The 17770-nt window shown below is 45.2% G+C and overlaps 1 protein-coding gene across 3 annotated transcripts in view; it reads right to left on the bottom strand.

Annotated features, from left to right (window-relative positions):
* The window catches only part of LOC109872094 (rap guanine nucleotide exchange factor 4), a 48515-nt gene that overhangs the window by 8365 nt on the left and 22380 nt on the right, over positions 1-17770 (bottom strand). For all 3 annotated transcript variants that reach the window (XR_004205771.1, XM_031806790.1, XM_020463202.2), the window contains exons 5-9: positions 8361-8433; positions 8204-8268; positions 7472-7578; positions 562-683; positions 125-308 (exon numbers count right to left, since the gene is read on the bottom strand). Coding sequence is in view for 2 of the 3 variants with exons in the window: in XM_031806790.1 (XP_031662650.1) it covers positions 125-308; positions 562-683; positions 7472-7578; positions 8204-8268; positions 8361-8433 (551 nt within the window). In the remaining variant the exon portion in view is untranslated. The remainder of the gene's footprint in view (positions 1-124; positions 309-561; positions 684-7471; positions 7579-8203; positions 8269-8360; positions 8434-17770) is intronic.

Here is a 17770-nt window from a genome sequence, read left to right as displayed (position 1 = left end):
AGAGAGACACAGAGAGAGAGAGGAGATTTACATGACATTTCAAATTCAATTTATTAGATCAAACGCATGTTTGAGTGTTTAGCGTGTGTGTGTGTGTGTGTGTGTGTCTGTGTGTGGTACTGACGGTTTGCGGAGGATCATGCGCAGCAGGGCGTCAGGTCCTATCTGGGCAAGGAAGAGGATGGTCTCAGGAAGCTCTTCCTCACTCTCTCTCTTCTCCTCCTCGCTAGGCAACGGGGTGTCCTCCTCCTCGTCGTCAAGGAAACGGTAGAACAGGTACTTGTCCTGGAAACCCAACTCTTGGTCCACTGGGAGGAGGCACACACACACACACACACACACACACACACACACGGTCAGTAAATCACTGACCCAACATAGTGGGAAAGCTGGAAAAAGTCCAAGGGGAGAGAACTAACTTTTTCATCCAATGGGTTTTGAGAAGGAGGTCGAGAAGAGAGGATGTGAGGAGGGAATGCAATTGAGATTCTCCCTATATGTCATGAACTGGTTAAAGAACTTTGAAAGTGCTGTGTCCAGCAGAGGGCAGTGTAGTCTCACCGTGGTTCAGTACTCCCTCCTCCAGCAGAGCCTGCCACATCCCTACAGCATGAGAGCGAGTGTGTACACAGGTACTCTGTTGCACCAGCCAGTCTACCAGCTCTGTACCTACACAACACTGCCTGCAAGACAAACACACACACACACACAGCGTGACAATAAAGTAACACAAGCATGCATACTGTACTGTATGTATGTGCACAAGCACTTAAGGCCACTGCTAAGCTAACGTAGCAGGTGTTTACTTTTTTCTTTCTTTAGGGGAAATGTAAGTTTGGTTGAAAATACGGTATCCCTGAAAACCAGAAACATCTGCTTTTTGCCATCACCGGGGGAGGGCGACTGCAGACTAGGTTCTAGCAGAACTCGGTTCTAGCAGAACTCCTAGCAGAACTCGGCAAGGCGTAAGCACACGACTGTGCTCGCATACTCCCTGTGTGTTAACAATAGCTAGCTAGCTGGGCCTTGCTACCAAACCTTTTACTTCGGTTTTCTTATGCTTTTTGATTAAAGAGTTGTACAGGTCTTTAGGTCAGTTGGTTGGCTTGCTTTCTCTGCATGAGTAAGCCTATGCTGCTAGTCTAGCTAGCCAGCCAAGCAGCTGGCGCTAACAAACACTTAATTGAAAAATCCCATTCATAGTTCCCACCCTTACAGTTGACCAATCCCCAACGAAGAGGCTTAGACTTCAGCTACCAAACTTCAACTTGCCTCGTGTATTTTTTATGTGGGAGCGAACAATTGGAGAGAAAAAAAACAGCTGAACACCAAAATGAACAACAAAAGGCACAAAATGTTGTTATAATATATGCACGAAGCACAGCGCCATGTTTCGAAGGTATATTCTGTTGCGCTGACTGACTTTTTTTGTACATATAGCGATCACTAAACTTGATTTAGATAAAGATGTCTACTTCAACGGGACGTCGGCGCAGGACATACTGCTCACCCTGGACGGGGCCCTAATCCTCGACACTCGGAAGAGAAAGAGACGATATGGAGGCGATATAGAGGCTGACGTACGGGCACCCTGATGGAACTGCGGCAACGAGTAAATAAACCGCCTCTACCTTCTGTTCTATTGGCGAATATATAAAAATCACTGGAGAACAAACTGGACAAGCTCTGTTCGAGACTATCCTATCAACGGGACCTGAAGAACTGTAATACCCTATGTTTCTCAGAAACTTGGCTTAATAAGGACATGCATAATATACAACTATCTCGTTTTTCGAGATAGTGTGTCGGGATAAGTGTCGGGATAAGCGTAAGGAGGGTGGTGTCACGTTCTGACCTTTATTTCCTTTGTTTTGTATTTATTTAGTATGGTCAGGGCGTGAGTTGGGTGGGCAGTCTATGTTTGTTTTTCTAGGTTTTGGGTATTTCTATGTTTCGGCCTAGTATGGTTCTCAATCAGAGGCAGGTGTCATTAGTTGTCTCTGATTGAGAATCATACTTAGGTAGCCTGGGTTTCACTGTGTGTTTGTGGGTGATTGTTCCTGACAGCGACGACAGCAGCAGCAGCAACAACAGCGGCCAGCATCACAGGACTCCTGGACATGGGAGGAGATACTGAACGGAGAGGGCCCCTGTGCACAGGCTGGGGAATATCGCCACCCCAAAGCAGAGCTGGAGGCAGCGAAAGCTCAGTGGCGGCGATATGAGGAGGCAGTACGGCAGTGCGACAGGTACGAGAGGCAGACGAGGGGGGGGGGGGGGGGCAGACGAGGTGTGGTACTAAGCCAGGTAAGCAGACCTGAGCTCACTCCTCGTGCTTATTATAAGCAGCGCATTACTGGTCAGGCACCGTGTTATGCGGTTAAGCGCACGGTGTCACCAGTACGTGCCCATAGCCCGGTGCGCTATAGGGCAGCCCCCCCGAAAGTGGTGCCTGCTCAGCGTGTCTGGTCGCCGGTGCGCAGTTTTGGTCCAGGGTATCCTGCGCCGGCTCTGCGTACTGTGTCTCCGGGGCGCTGGGAGGGTGCAGTGCGTCCTCTGCCTGCGCTCCGCTCGTGCCGGGCAAATGTGGGAGTGGAGCCTAAGGGAGAGGTGCGTGTAGTAAGCACTAGATCTCCCGTGCTTACCCACAGCCCGGTTCAACCTGTGCCTGCACTCTAGAGTAGTTGTCCAGCCTGGGGAAGTGGTGCCAAGGTTGCGCACCAGAGCTCCAGTGCTCCCCCACAGCCCGGTCCTTCAGGTGCCTCCTCCTAACACCAAGCCTCCTGAAGGTCTCCCCAGCCTGGTGGTTCCTGTGGCAGCCCCACGCACCAGGCTGTCTCTCTGTCTCCTCCCTGCAGGTGGTCCTGTCTGTCCGGCGCTGCTGCCGCAGTCTCCCGCCTGTCCGGCGCTGCTGCCGCAGTCTCCCGCCTGTCCGGCGCTGCTGCCGGAGTCTCCCGCCTGTCCGGCGCTGCTGCCGGAGTCTCCCGCCTGTCCGGCGCTGCTGCCGGAGTCTCCCGCCTGTCCGGCGCTGCTGCCGGAGTCTCCCGCCTGTCCGGCGCTGCTGCCGGAGTCTCCCGCTGCTGCCAGAGCCCCTCAGCCCAGAGGCACCAGAGCCCCTGCCCCTCTGAACCGAGCTTCCGCCCCTCTGTCCCGAGCTTCCACCCCTCTGTCCATTGAGAAGAGTTGCCATGGTTAGGAAGCCACGGAGGCGGACAATGAGGCGGACTCAGACAATGGTGAAGTGGGGTCCGCGTCCCGCGCCAGAGCCGCCACCGCGGACAGACGCCCACCCAGACCCTCCCCTATAGGTTAAGGTTTTGCGGCCGGAGTCCGCACCTTTGGGGGGGGGGGGGGTACTGTCACGTTCTGACCTTTATTTCCTTTGTTTTTGTATTTATTTAGTATGGTCAGGGCGTGAGTTGGGTGGGCAATCTATGTTTGTTTTTCTAGGTTTTGGGTATTTCTATGTTTCGGCCTAGTATGGTTCTCAATCAGAGGCAGGTGTCATTAGTTGTCTCTGATTGAGAATCATACTTAAGTAGCCTGGGTTTCACTGTGTGTTTGTGGGTGATTGTTCCTGTCTCTGTGTTTTGCACCAGACAGGGCTGTTTTTGGTTTTCCACGTTAATTGTTTTGTAGTGTTCGTGTTTATCTGTTTTTACTAAACATGAATCAATATAACCACGCTGCGTTTTGGTCCGCCTCTACTTCACCCCAAGAGAACCGTTACAGGTGGTGTGTGTCTCTTTATTAACAGCTGGTGCGCAATCTCTAATACTAAAGAAGTCTCGAGGTTCTGCTCGCCTGAGTTGTGTATGTATTTACCTCCATAAGCAAACAAGAAAATGCTCACCCAGAGACGGCGTTCCCAATGGCCGGTGATTTTAACGCATGGAAACTGAAATTCGATTTACCGAATTTCTACAAGCATGTCACCTGTGCAACAAGGGACGGGAAAAAAACTCTAGATCACATTTACTCCACACACTGAGACGCCTTCAAAGCTCTCCTTTGCCCTCCATTTGGCAAATCTGACCATAACCTTATCCTCCGGATTACTGTTTACAAGCAAAAACTCAAACATGAAGTACCAGTGATGCACTCAATACGGGTGTGGTCCAATGAAGCGGAGGCTAAGCTACATGACTGTTTCGTTAGCACAGACTGGAATATGGTCCAGGAGTTTACCACATCAGTCACCGGCTTCATTAATAAGTGCCATGGAAGCATAATCCAACCAGAATCCATGGATTACAGGCAAAACATCCACACTGAACTAAAGGCTAGAGTTGACACTTTCAAGGAGCAGGACACAAACCTGCTACGCCATCCGTTGAACCATCGAAGAAGCAAAGCGACAATACAGGACTAAGATCGAATCCTACTACACTGGCTTTGACTCTCGTTGGATGTATCCGGCCTTACAAACTATCACGGATTACAAAGGGAAACCCAACCATGAGCTGCCCAGTGACGCGAGCCTACCAGACAAGCTGAATGCCTTCTATGCTTGCTTAAGGCGCAAGCCACACTGAACCATGCGTGAGAGCACTAGCTGTTCCTGGTGACTGTGTGATCACACTCTCCGTTGCCGATGTGAGTAAGACCTCTAAACAGATTAACATTCATAAGGCTGCAGGGCCAGATGGATTACCAGGATGAGTACCAGCTGGCACTTACATGTCTTCAATTACATTTCAACCTCTTAAGGTAATACCTACAAAGTTTCAAGAAGACCACCATAGTCCCTGCGACCAAGATAGCCAAGCTCACCTGTCTGAATGACTATCACCCCATAGCACTTACATCTGTATCCATGAAATGCTTTGAAAGGTTGGTCATGGCCTACATCAACATCATCATCCCAGACCCACTCTAATTTCCATACTGCCCCAACAGATCCACTGACAACGCAATATCTATTGTCACATACTATCCAGTCAAATCAAGGGTCAGTGTGGCAGAGGTGATGTTGCCTACCCTCACCACATGGGGTCGGTCCACCAGGAAGTATTGGATCCAGTTGCAGAAGGAGGTGTTCAGTCCCAGTGTCCTACGCTTGTTGACGAGCTTGGAGGGGACAATGGTGTTGAACGTCGAGCTGCATTTAATGAACAGCACTCTCACATATGTATTCCTCATATGGGGATTAAAGACTGGGACAAGAAGAGGGTGAAAAGGACAATATGCCTGCCAGGTATTATGCGCATACTCTGAGAACCGCACCCAGGAATAACGTCTGTCCCCGCGGCCTTGGGAAATCATCCAGTCCTCTGGGTCGGCCCTCACGCATGGCACAGTGTTGTTATTGTCGAAGCGTGCATGAAATGCATCGAGTTAGTCTGGTAGAGAGGCATCGTTGGGCAGATCACGGATGGGTCTTCCTTTGTAACCCGTAATGGACTGTAAGCCCATTTCACATGCCTGTGTAATATGATTGCCTTATTCCAATATTGTCCTTTTGCTCGTTTGATGACTCTGCGGAGGTCATAGCGAGACTGCTTTTACTTGTTCCTGTCCTCAGCCATAGCCTCAGGGTTGTCTGCCCTGTGTGCGGTAGCCCTGTTCTTTTAGCTTAGCGCCAACCTCAGTGTTAATCCAGGGATTTTTGATTGGGGAAGAAGCAAACCTTTACTGTGGGGACAACGTCGCCAATACGTTTCCTAATGAAGCTGCTGACGTATGTGGTTATGCTCTCTTTCGATTTCCCTGACTCCACTGTCCTGTCCACTTGGCAGCGATGTAAAAAGTACTCAGTTGTCATACTTGAGTAAAAGTAAAGATACCTTAAAAAAATGACTCAAGTAAAATAAAGTATGAAAGGTAAATGGAATTGCTAAAATGTACTTAAGTATCAAAAGTAAAAGTATAAATCATTTCAAATTCCTTATATTAAGCAAACCAGATAGCACAATTGTATTTTTTTAAGTTAACTGCTAGCCAGGGTTACACTCCAACACTCAGACATAATTTACAAATGACGCATTTGTGTTTAGTGAGTCTGCCAGATCAGATGCAGTAGGGAGGACCAGGGATGTTCTCTGTTTAGTGAGTCTGCCAGATCAGATGCAGTAGGGATGACCAGGGATGTTCTCTTGATAAGTGTGTGAATTGGACAATTCAAGGAACTGGGGCAATAAAAATGGAACTGGGGCAATAACCGTTTGGCCCTCTTCTATCAGAAAAACCTCAATAAACTTCGGTATACTAAATGTATGTGTTGATAGATGACAACTTGTCATCCCCATTTGTCCATTTACACAGTATCTGTGAGAAAATGATTTAGGTAAATGGCCAATCCTAAATAACGACAGGGGTTGACTTTCATTTGAATGATAACAACCCTCAAATCCATGAATTTGAGCCACAATGGTCTGAAAATGACAGCTACGTTTCAAGTCCCACTACGGACTGGCGCGGACGACAAAAACACTTGTAAGATACCAAAGATATTGACCGGTTTTAAGCAATTGATTTTGTAAGATCGCGATGACTATAAACTCTAATACTAACATCACCAATATGGGGTAAAAATGATGTGTATTTCCTGTCATTCTTGTGTGGTAAAAACATTTGTAATGTAGTAACACGTTCTGTCCACCATAGGGGAATTAGCATAATTACATAATTCAATATGTCAATATTTTAATATATAATGATAGTAATTGTATCACACTCACACACTTCCATCTATTTCTCCCTACTTGAAAATGCTCATAAGCACAATTTAACCAGGCACACTAGACTAGAGCGTCCATAGGGGCTGAACGTTTGACATCCCTACATTCACTTTTGCTTTGTGGCCGTAGTGGGAAAGGGGCTTCTCCCGCCATTCAATTCAGACCCGAGCCTTGGCTTCTGCAAGACGAATGCGACCAACTACACTACAACCACGAAGGCAGAAAAGTCAAGTAATGGACATGGAGTTCTGCTGGGAATTCCCCAACGCTGTCACCGAGAGGTTCGCCAGACGAACTGACTTTGTTTCAAAGTAAAGGTAGGCCTAAGTGCATTTTCCTTTACAATTTAAGGGTTAGGCTGCTGTTGAGGGTGAGGCTACTTCATGAGAATAGAATCCCTTTCAATGCATTTGATTTATTGTTTTGATGACACTGACGTTTTGAGTCGTTTTTGGTGCCACCTATCAGATGTAACTCTGGAAACCACATCGATCTATGGCTTGAGCGGAGCTGAGCAGTGTGCCCTTTTCTCGGCTGATATGAGATATACCACCATCAGAGCTATCGCTTGTGTATCTTGGTTACAATGGTATTTACATTTGGTGACCATTTTTGTCCATTTCGGGTTAATAGTCTGTGTTACTCTGGTTGTTGGAGCTATCTGTTGCATGGGGAACTTGGGCTTCATCAAGGTTTATTTGAGTGAATCTGGCTTTCATAACAGCCCGTGCTCACCCAGCCACCGACCTTGACCGCACGCCATTGAAACACATGCACACGTACACCCACACCTGTATGTCTTGAGGTGGTACTTCCTGTCTCTGATCATGTGGGGTGCTCTGGAGAGGATGGCGTTCCGCATCACCTTCCCCCCTCGCTGCAGCTTCTCTGACTGAACCTAGAGACGTCACACAGGAACACCATAATTCCGTCAGCACTAGCTAGACAGTAACAATCATAGTGAGAGTCTCAGCCTCCAGGTTTTAATCATTTAAAGGATGTGCTGAGAAATCCAAGGGGCTTTCATTTCATGCCCCTGGCAACAAAAGCCCCGCCCATCCCCCTCACATTTACTATATACCCGCTAAGACGTGAATCACAACCAACCTATCGTAACACTCCCAGTTTCCATAGCAACCACACAACTGCTGTCTGCGATGGTGGAGCCATGAATGAAAGGTGAGAAAATAGGAGAAAAACCCAAATCACACCCACACAGAGAGCTACTTCTGCCACAGCTCAGAACTACAAAAGAGGGCATCATAATTGGGCAGATGGTACCTTTTGTTCCGTGTACATGAATTACCTTTCATTAGCATAACTACAGAGGTAGCGGTGTGTGTGTGTGTGTGTGTGCCCGCGTGTTTGGTTGTGTGAACACTTTTAGAATACACACACACACACACACCGCAGCTTAAAGTCTTACACTGTATACAGATTTTAAAAGACAGTAGTTTGGGTTTAGTTGAGCACGATAAGGGATATTACCGTCACGGTATAACATTGACACGGGCCCATCTTACCTTGTTGAGAGACTTGTTCATGAGGCTGAGAGTATTGGAACCTAGACTGTCTTTGTCTGCCAGCCCTGAGGGAGAAGGGAGACAGAGTTATCACCATGGTGATATGTGTAATATGCTATCTTTAGATTATACAGTCAACTGCATTGTAGTTACTCACGATCATTGTTGGATCCACTCTCCATGGCTCCATATGGAGGGGCCAGAAGTCCAGCCATACACTGACGGTACTTCTACAACACAACGCACGCAGGCTTAGTCATCGTAATCGATAAACACACACACACACACTCACCTCATCTGTCTGACCCTCCATTACCATTCATCTGAACAGGGCTCTAGAGCCTTACTCACCACTTCACAACAACACATGTGTATGTACACGCTGTATGTATATGAATATGTTGTATGTATATGCTTGTATATGAATGATGTTGTATGTGTATGCAGTACAGGACCTTAAGTTGTATTTTTCTTATTTTACATTTGCCTTGGCGTTCTCGTCTATTAGTGTTATGTATTTTGTCATGTTTTATGTTTCGTGCGGAACCCAGGAAGAGTAGCTACCGCCACTGCAACAGCTAATGGGGATCCAAATAAAATGCCAAAAAAGCCACGCTCTGGTCATTAGATCAATATATGACCCTGAGTAGCTCCACCCCCCCTTACCCACACATTCCATTAAGGCAGCCGCCTCCCCCCCCTTACTGAAGGCATTCAGTTGTACAACTGACTAGGTATCCCCCCCCCCCCCCTTCCCTTTCCCCTTTCGAACGAGCACGCGCACGTACGCCGGCACACACAGCCTACAACCTTCCCTCAAAACAAAGCCCCGTTGTCACCTAGGGACCTTTTACATGTGGAACATCTCAAATGACCTAACAAACACACACATGCACGAGGCTGTATTCTAATCAGGGTCAATGAGTACAGCAAGGACAACAGAGTGCAGTGGAGTGTTCAGCAAGTGTGTGTTAGTGCCTAGGGCTGCTGCCGCCATTCATTTTTGTCAGTCGGTAACTGTCATGCAAATAACTGTCGGTCTCGTGGTAATCGCCCGTTAATTAACATAAAACACGTTTAGCATCTCGGGCCTTCCACACATAGACTATAAGCCACTGATGCGAACCTTTGGAACATCTAAACTTTAAAATGTGCAATAAATCCATATAATATATCCGACACCGTCACAATAAATCCATTATTTCTTTTAGGCAGGTCTAAAGAAACAACAACATGATATGAAGAAAAATCTTGCGTATTTCAGTAGAATAGCATAGCATATTCTGTTGTCCTTATGTTAGGCCATGATCTGGCTAAGCCATATGGCTGTGGGCTACACTAGTTCATTTAGCAGACAAAATTTGCTTATAATTCCCATGGCATTATTTTACATATGCCAGATAGGTAGCCTGGTTGTAAAGCGGATTCATGTGCTTAACTTTAAAATATAGCAGCATGAGAAAGCTGGGATCCTCTTTCAAATAGTGGCCAGTCAACACTCAAATACATATTTTTGGTCACACACACACAGCCATCAATCTACAGTTGAAGTCGGAAGTTTACATACAACTTAGCCAAATACATTTAAACTTAGTTTTTCATAATTCCTGAAATTTAAACCTAGTATAAATTCCCTGTCTTAGGTCAGTTAGTATCACCACTTTATGAATGTGAAATGTCAGAATAATAGTAGAAAGAATAATACATTTCAGCTTTTATTTCTTTCATCACATTCCCAGTGGGTCACTCAATTAGTATTTGGTAGCTTTGCCTTTAAATTGTTTAACTTGGTTCAAACGTTTCGGGTAGCCTGCCACAAGCTTCCATAAATTGGGTGAATTGTGTCCCATTCCTCCTGACAGAGCTGGTGTAACTGAGTCAGGTTTGTAGGCCTTCTGGCTCATACATGCTTTTTCAGTACTGCCCACAAATGTTCTCTAGGATTGAGGTCAGGGCATTGTGATGGCCACTCCAATACCTTGACTTTGTTGTCCTTAAGCCATTTTGCCACAACTTTGGAAGTGTGCTTGGGGTCATTGTCCATTTGGAAGACACATTTGCAACCAAGCTTTAACTTCCTGACTGATGTCTTGAGATGTTGCTTCAATATATCCACATAATTTTCCGTCCTCATGATGCCATCTATTTTGTGAAGTGCACCAGCTCCTCCTGCAGCAAAGCACCCCCACAACATGATGCTGCCACCCCCGTGCATCACGGTTGGGATGGTATTCTTCGGCTTGCAAGCCTCCCCATTTTTCCTCCAAACATAACAATGGTCATTATGGTCAAACAGTTCTATTTTGTTTCATCAGACCAGAGGACATTTTTCCAAAAAGTATGATCTTTGTCCCCATGTGCAGTTGCAAACCGTAGTCTGGCTTTTTTATGGCGGTTTAGGAGCAGTGGCTTTTTCCTTTCTGAACAGCCTTTCAGGTTATGTTGATATAGGACTCGTTTTACTGAGGATATAGATACTTTTGTACCCGTTTCCTCCAGTATCTTCAAAGTTCTTTGCTGTTGTTCTGGGATTGATTTGCACATCTCTAAGAGACAGATCGCATCTCCTTCCTGAGCGGTTTGACGGCTGCGTGGTCCCATGGTGTTTATACTTGTGTACTATTGTTTGTACAGATGAACGTGGTACCTTCAGGCGTTTGGAAATTGCTCCCAAGGATGAAACAGACTAGGGGAGGTCTACAATTTATTTTCTGAGATCTTGGCTGATTTATTTAGATTTTCCCATGAGGTCAAGCAAAGAGACACCGAGTTTGAAGGTAGGCCTTGAAATACATCCACAGGTACACCCCCAATTGACTCAAATTATGTCAATTAGCCTATCAGAAGCTTCTAAAGCCATGACATCATTTTCTGGGATTTTCCAAGCTCTTTAAAGGCACAGTCAACTTAGTGTATGTAAACTTCTGACGTACTGGATTTGTGATACAGTGAATTATAAGTGAAATAACCTGTCTGTAAACTATTGTTGGAAAAAGTACTTTTTCATGCACACAGTAGATGTCCTTACCAACTTGCCAAAACTATAGTTTGTTAACAAAACATTTGTGGAGTGGTTGAAAAATGAGTTTTAATGACTCCAACCTAAGTGTATGTAAACTTCTGACTTCAACTGTATCTATCTATCTCTCTATATCTAAACACACTGTAACGCTCGTCGTTGGAATGAGGTGAGGACCAAAGCGCAGCGTGGTAAGTGTTCATCATTATATTTAATAAACAGAGAACACTAAACAAAATAACAAAGGAGAACGCAACGAAACAGTTCTGTAAAGTGACCTACACATAACAGAAAACAATCACCCACACCACACAGGTGGGAAAAGGCTACCTAAGTATGATTCTCAATCAGAGACAACGAACGACACCTGCCTCTGATTGAGAACCATACCAGGCCAAACACAAATCCACAACATAGAAAAAAGAACATAGACTACCCACCCAACTCACACCCTGACCATACTAAAACAAAGACATAACAAAAGAACTAAGGTCAGAATGTGACACACACACAGTGTCAAGACTTCTGCCCAAAGTCAAAGCCTCTCCTTGTTCAGGCGGTGCTCGGCGGTCGACGTCACCGGTCTTCTAGCCATTATTGATCCATTTTTCATTTTCCATTGGTTTTGTCTTGTCTTCCTACATACCTGGTTTCAATCCCATTCATTACCTGTTGTGTATTTAACCCTCTGTTTCCCCTCATGTCTTTGTCAGAGATTGTTTGTTGTTTTTAGTATTCATGTTGTTTGTATTGGTGCGCGACGGGTCCTCGTACCCACTTAGTTTTATTGTATTCATGGTTTTGGAGTTATGTTTTATTTACAATCATGAAACAACTCCATTTTATTAAGTTTGATTCTCCTGCGCCTGACTTCCCTGCCACCTATACACACACGACTCTGACACACACACACACACACACACATATATATATAAATAATGTATGATTGTGTGCATAGACAGTACGGACAGTATATGAATATAAAAAGTGTGTACAGCAGTATTATAGGATGAGCCTTGGCTAGAATACAGCATATACATATGAAGTGGGTGGCTGAGGTCCTTAATGGTCTTCTCGGCCTTCCTGTGACACCGGGCCCTGTAGGTGTCCTGGAGGGCAGGCAGTGTGCCCCCGTTAATGTGTTGGGCTGACCGCACTCTCTGGAGAGCCCTGCGGTTGTGGACGGCGCAGTTACCGTACCAGGTGGTGATACAGCTCAACAGGATGCTCTCAATGGTGCATCTGTAGAAGTTCATGAGGGTCTTAGGGGCCAAGCAAGATTTTGGGATTCTGCTCCACTACAGCCACATCGATGTGAATGGGGGAGTGTTACGGCCCTCCTTTTCCTGTAGTCCATGATCATCTCCTTTGTCTTGCACCTTCTTCACCACACGGTCTGTGTGCATAGAATATTTCAGATTGTCAGTGATGTGCACACCGAGAAACTTGAAGCTTTTCACCCTTTCCACTGCGGCCCCGTCAATGTGATGGGCAAGTGCTCTTTCTTCTGTCTCTTGAAGTCCACGATTAGCTCCTTCGTTTTGTTGATGTTGAGACGTTGGTTTCCTGGCACCACTCCGCCAGGGCCCTCACCTCCTCCCTATAGGTTATTTCGTTGTTGTTTGTAATCAGGCCTACCACTGTTGTGTGGTCTGCAAACTTGACGTTTGAGTTGGAGATGTGCGTGGCCACGCAGTCATGGGTGAACAGGAAGTACAGGACAGGGCTGAGCACACACCTTTTTCAACACGTGATTGCACAAAATGTGCTTCTAAGAACACATTTCACAAAGCTCTGTAGGCTATGGGGTCTCCAACCCTGTTCCAGGGGTCATAGGCCTATAGGCTTGGAGTTATTTGGCCAATTCAATTGTGAGAGAAATCTTATCAAAACATATAGGCCTATGGGCAAGGCTAACTGATGCACGTGACTATGATTAGAAAAATTCGCAAAAAAAACGCATGTGCTTTTTCTTGCCTTAGACTGCACACGCTGGGCATCATTCACAAGTGAAACTATAATTATTATTAATATTGTCATCATCATTTTAATCTTGTCTTTACATATACGTGTGAAATGTGTTTTGATTTAGAATGGACCATCAAAAATACGTCACCCACAGTTCATTTTCATGCCAGTCAGGTCGGCTACTCTAGTTGTAAAGCGAAGCAATGTGTTTAATATGAGTAAAGTTGAGAAATAAATATAGTTGGCCTAGCCTATAGAAAGCTGATGGAATCCTCCTCTTTTTAATATATATATATTTTTTTTATTTCACCTTTATTTAACCAGGTAGGCCAGTTGAGAACAAGTTCTCATTTACAACTGCGACCTGGCCAAGATAAAGCAAAGCAGTTCGACACAAACAACAACAGAGTTACACATGGAATAAACAAACATACAGTCAATAACACAATATAAAAAGTCCATATACAGTGTGTGCAAATGGCGTGGGGTGGTAAGGCAATAAATAGGCCGGTTAGCAAGTTTGTTGGGGACTAATGACCAGCCGCGGCACCAGAGGACAGTTTTGGAGAAGCCTGGCTACTGTGACTCAACGGTCATGTGGAATGTGACTGCGGTCATGACTCGTGGCTGCCGGTGTGGAGGTAAGACGGTCACCGTAACAGCCCTATATCAGCCACACTCGCTCTTGTGTTCATATCCATGTTTCAAGACAAATATTGCAGATTGCTTGATTTCCTTAACCCTGCCTGATTGCGCAACACACACATGGATAAACTTACAAACGTTCTCCGGTATTATGTCATTCTGAACTCTAACGTCTCTTAAGTCATTACCAGGCAAGCCCATGCCTTCAGGAGTCTGCCAAAACACACACACACACACACACACACAGGAAGAGAGGCCCTTTAACATTCAGGAACCTGCTGACACACACACACACACATACACAACCAACAATCAGCTGATTAATCACACCTGCACCAAAATCATAACAGACTTTACCGGGTGTTTGTATTTTCTATCAAGTCATGAATGAATACACACACACACACACACAACTAAACTCACCCAGGGTCTTCTCTAAGCTCTACGGCTGGGAAGATCCCCTAAGAGGTGCCCACGGCTCCTGTAATCCACATCACACAGGACTACCCCAGAGGTCTCCTCTCACACACACACACACTCAGTCCTCTTTGAAACAGCGCTCCAGTTCTTAGCGTCTCTCTAAATGAGCCAAGCGCCCGACCAAGCAGAGGTTGCCACGACAATCACAGCTTTTCAGAGAGCGAGAGAAAGGGGGAGAGTGTGTGTGTGAGAGAGAGAGTGTGAGAGAGAGTGTGAGTGTGTGAGAGAGAGACGGAAGAACGATAGACAGAAAGCATTTGTTTCAGAGAATCCCAAAGAAACCAAAATGTTACTATATTGTAATTATTAGGCAAAGACCATTCAAATCAAATGTATTTGTCACATGTGCCGAATACCTTACCGTGAAATGCTTACTTACAAGCCCTTAGCCAACAACGCAGTTTAAAATAAAACAGAGTTAAGAAACTAAAGTAACAAATAAAAGAAAACGACAATAACAACGCTATATACAGTTGAAGTCAGAAGTTTACATACACTTAGGTTGGAGTCATTAAAACTCCATTTTCAACCACTCCACAAATTTCTTGTTAACAAACTATAGTTTTGGCAAGTCGGTCTTTTTGGCAAGTCATTTTTCCAGATAATTCCAGACAGATTATTTCACATATAATTCACAGTATCACAATTCCAGTAGGTCAGAAGTTTACATGCACTCTGTTGACTGTCCCTTTAAACAGCTTGGAAAATTCCAGAAAATTAGCTTCTGATAAAATTAGCTTCTGATGGGCTAATTGATGTCAATTGGGTGTGTACCTGTTGATGTATTTCAAGGCCTACCTTCAAACTCAGTGCCTTGTGAAGAAACGGGTACAAAAGTATCTATATCCACAGTAAAACGAGTCCTACATCGACATAACCTGAAAGGCCACTCAGCAAGGAAGAAGCCACTGATCCAAAACCGCCATAAAAAAAGCCAGCCTACGGTTTTGCAACTGCATATGGGGACAAAGATTGTACTTTTTTGGTGAAATGTTCTCTGTTCTGATTAAACAAAAAACACAAACAAAAATAGAACTGTTTGGCTATTATGACCATCGTTATGTTTGGAGGGAAAGGGGGAGGCTTACAAGCCGAAGAACACCATCCCAACCATGAAGCACGGGGGTGGCAGCATCATATTGTGGGGGTGCTTTGCTGCACGAGGGACTGGTGCACTTCACAAAATAGATGGCATCATGAGAAAAGAACATTTGGTGGATATATTGAAGCAACATCTACAGACATCAGTCAGGAAGTTAAAGCTTGGTCTCAAATGGGTCTTCCAAATGGACAATGACCTCAAGCATGCCTCCAAAGTTATGGCAAAGTTATGACATTGGAGTGGCCATCACAAAACCTGACCTCAACCCTATAGAACATTTGTGGGCAGAACTGAAAAAATGTGTGCGAGCAAGGAGGCCTACAAACCTGACTCAGTTACACCAGCTCCGTCAGGAAGAATGGGCCAAAATTCACCCAACTTATTGTGGGAAGCTTGTTGAAGGCTACCTGAAATATTTGATCCAAGTTAAACAATTTAAAGGTAATGCTACCAAATACTAATTGAGTGTATGTAAACTTCTGACCCACTGGGAATGTGATGAAAGAAATAAAACATTGTCTCTACTTTTATTCTGACATTTCACATTCTTAAAATAAAGTGGTGATCCTAACTGAGATAGGGAATTTTACTAGGATTAAATGTCAGCAATTGTGAAAAACTGAGTTTAAATGTATTTGTCTAAGGTGTATATAAACTTCCGACTTCAAGTGTGTACTGAGTCAATGTGGGGGGGGGGGTACAGGTTATTCGAGGTAATTTGTACATTTTGGTAGGGGTAAAGTGACTATGCATACTGCAGATAATAAACAGCGAGTAGCAGCAGTGTAAAAACAAAGGGAGGCCATTTGATTAATTGTTCAGCAGTCTTATGGCTTGGGGGTTGTAGCTGTTAAGGATCCTTTTGGTCCTAGACTTGGCACTCTGGTACCATTTCCCACGCAGTAGCAGAGAGAACATTTTGACTCGGATGACCATAGTCTTTGTAACATTTTTGGGCCTTCGTCTAACAACGCCTAGTATATAGGTCCTGGATGGCAGGAAGCTTGGCCGCGGTGATATACTGGGCTGTAAGCACTACCCTCTGTAGTGCCTTATTTTTGTAAATTATTTTTATTTCACCTTTATTTAACCAGGTAGGCTAGTTAAGAACAAGTTCTCATTTGCAACTGCGACCTGGCCAAGATAAAGCATAGCAGTGTGAACAGACAACACAGAGTTACACATGGAGTAAACAATTAACAAGTCAATAACACAGTAGAAAAAAAGGGGAGTCTATATACATTGTGTGCAAAAGGCATGAGGAGGTAGGCGAATAATTACAATTTTGCAGATTAACACTGGAGTGATAAATGATCAGATGGTCATGTACAGGTAGATATATTGGTGTGCAAAAGAGCAGAAAAGTAAATAATTAAAAACAGTATGGGGATGAGGTAGGTAAAAATGGGTGGGCTATTTACCGATAGACTATGTACAGCTGCAGCGATCGGTTAGCTGCTCAGATAGCAGATGTTTGAAGTTGGTGAAGGAGATAAAGGTCTCCAACTTCAGCGATTTTTGCAATTCGTTCCAGTCACAGGCAGCAGAGAACTGGAACGAAAGGCGGCCAAATGAGGTGTTGGCTTTAGGGATGATCAGTGAGATGCACCTGCTGGAGCGCGTGCTACGGATGGGTGTTGCCATCGTGACCAGTGAACTGAGATAAGGCGGAGCTTTACCTAGCATGGACTTGTAGATGACCTGGAGCCAGTGGGTCTGGCGACGAATATGTAGCGAGGGCCAGCCGACTAGAGCATACAAGTCGCAGTGGTGGGTGGTATAAGGTGCTTTAGTGACAAAACGGATGGCACTGTGATAAACTGCATCCAGTTTGCTGAGTAGAGTGTTGGAAGCAATTTTGTAGATGACATCGCCGAAGTCGAGGATCGGTAGGATAGTCAGTTTTACTAGGGTAAGTTTGGCGGCGTGAGTGAAGGAGGCTTTGTTGCGGAATAGAAAGCCGACTCTTGATTTGATTTTCGATTGGAGATGTTTGATATGAGTCTGGAAGGAGAGTTTACAGTCTAGCCAGACACCTAGGTACTTATAGATGTCCACATATTCAAGGTCGGAACCATCCAGGGTGGTGATGCTGGTCAGGCGTGCGGGTGCAGGCAGCGAACGGTTGAAAAGCATGCATTTGGTTTTACAAGCGTTTAAGACCAGTTGGAGGCCACGGAAGGAGTGCTGTATGGCATTGAAGCTCGTTTGGAGGTTAGATAGCACAGTGTCCAAGGACGGGCCGGAAGTATATAGAATGGTGTCGTCTGCGTAGAGGTGGATCAGGGAATTGCCCGCAGCAAGAGCAACATCATTGATATATACAGAGAAAAGAGTCGGCCCGAGGATTGAA

Source organism: Oncorhynchus kisutch, linkage group LG27, assembly GCF_002021735.2.
Source record: "Oncorhynchus kisutch isolate 150728-3 linkage group LG27, Okis_V2, whole genome shotgun sequence".
Lineage (NCBI taxonomy): Eukaryota > Metazoa > Chordata > Actinopteri > Salmoniformes > Salmonidae > Oncorhynchus > Oncorhynchus kisutch.
The sequence above is the reverse complement of the archived record's forward strand: the minus strand, read 5'-3'. Positions and strand labels throughout refer to the sequence as shown.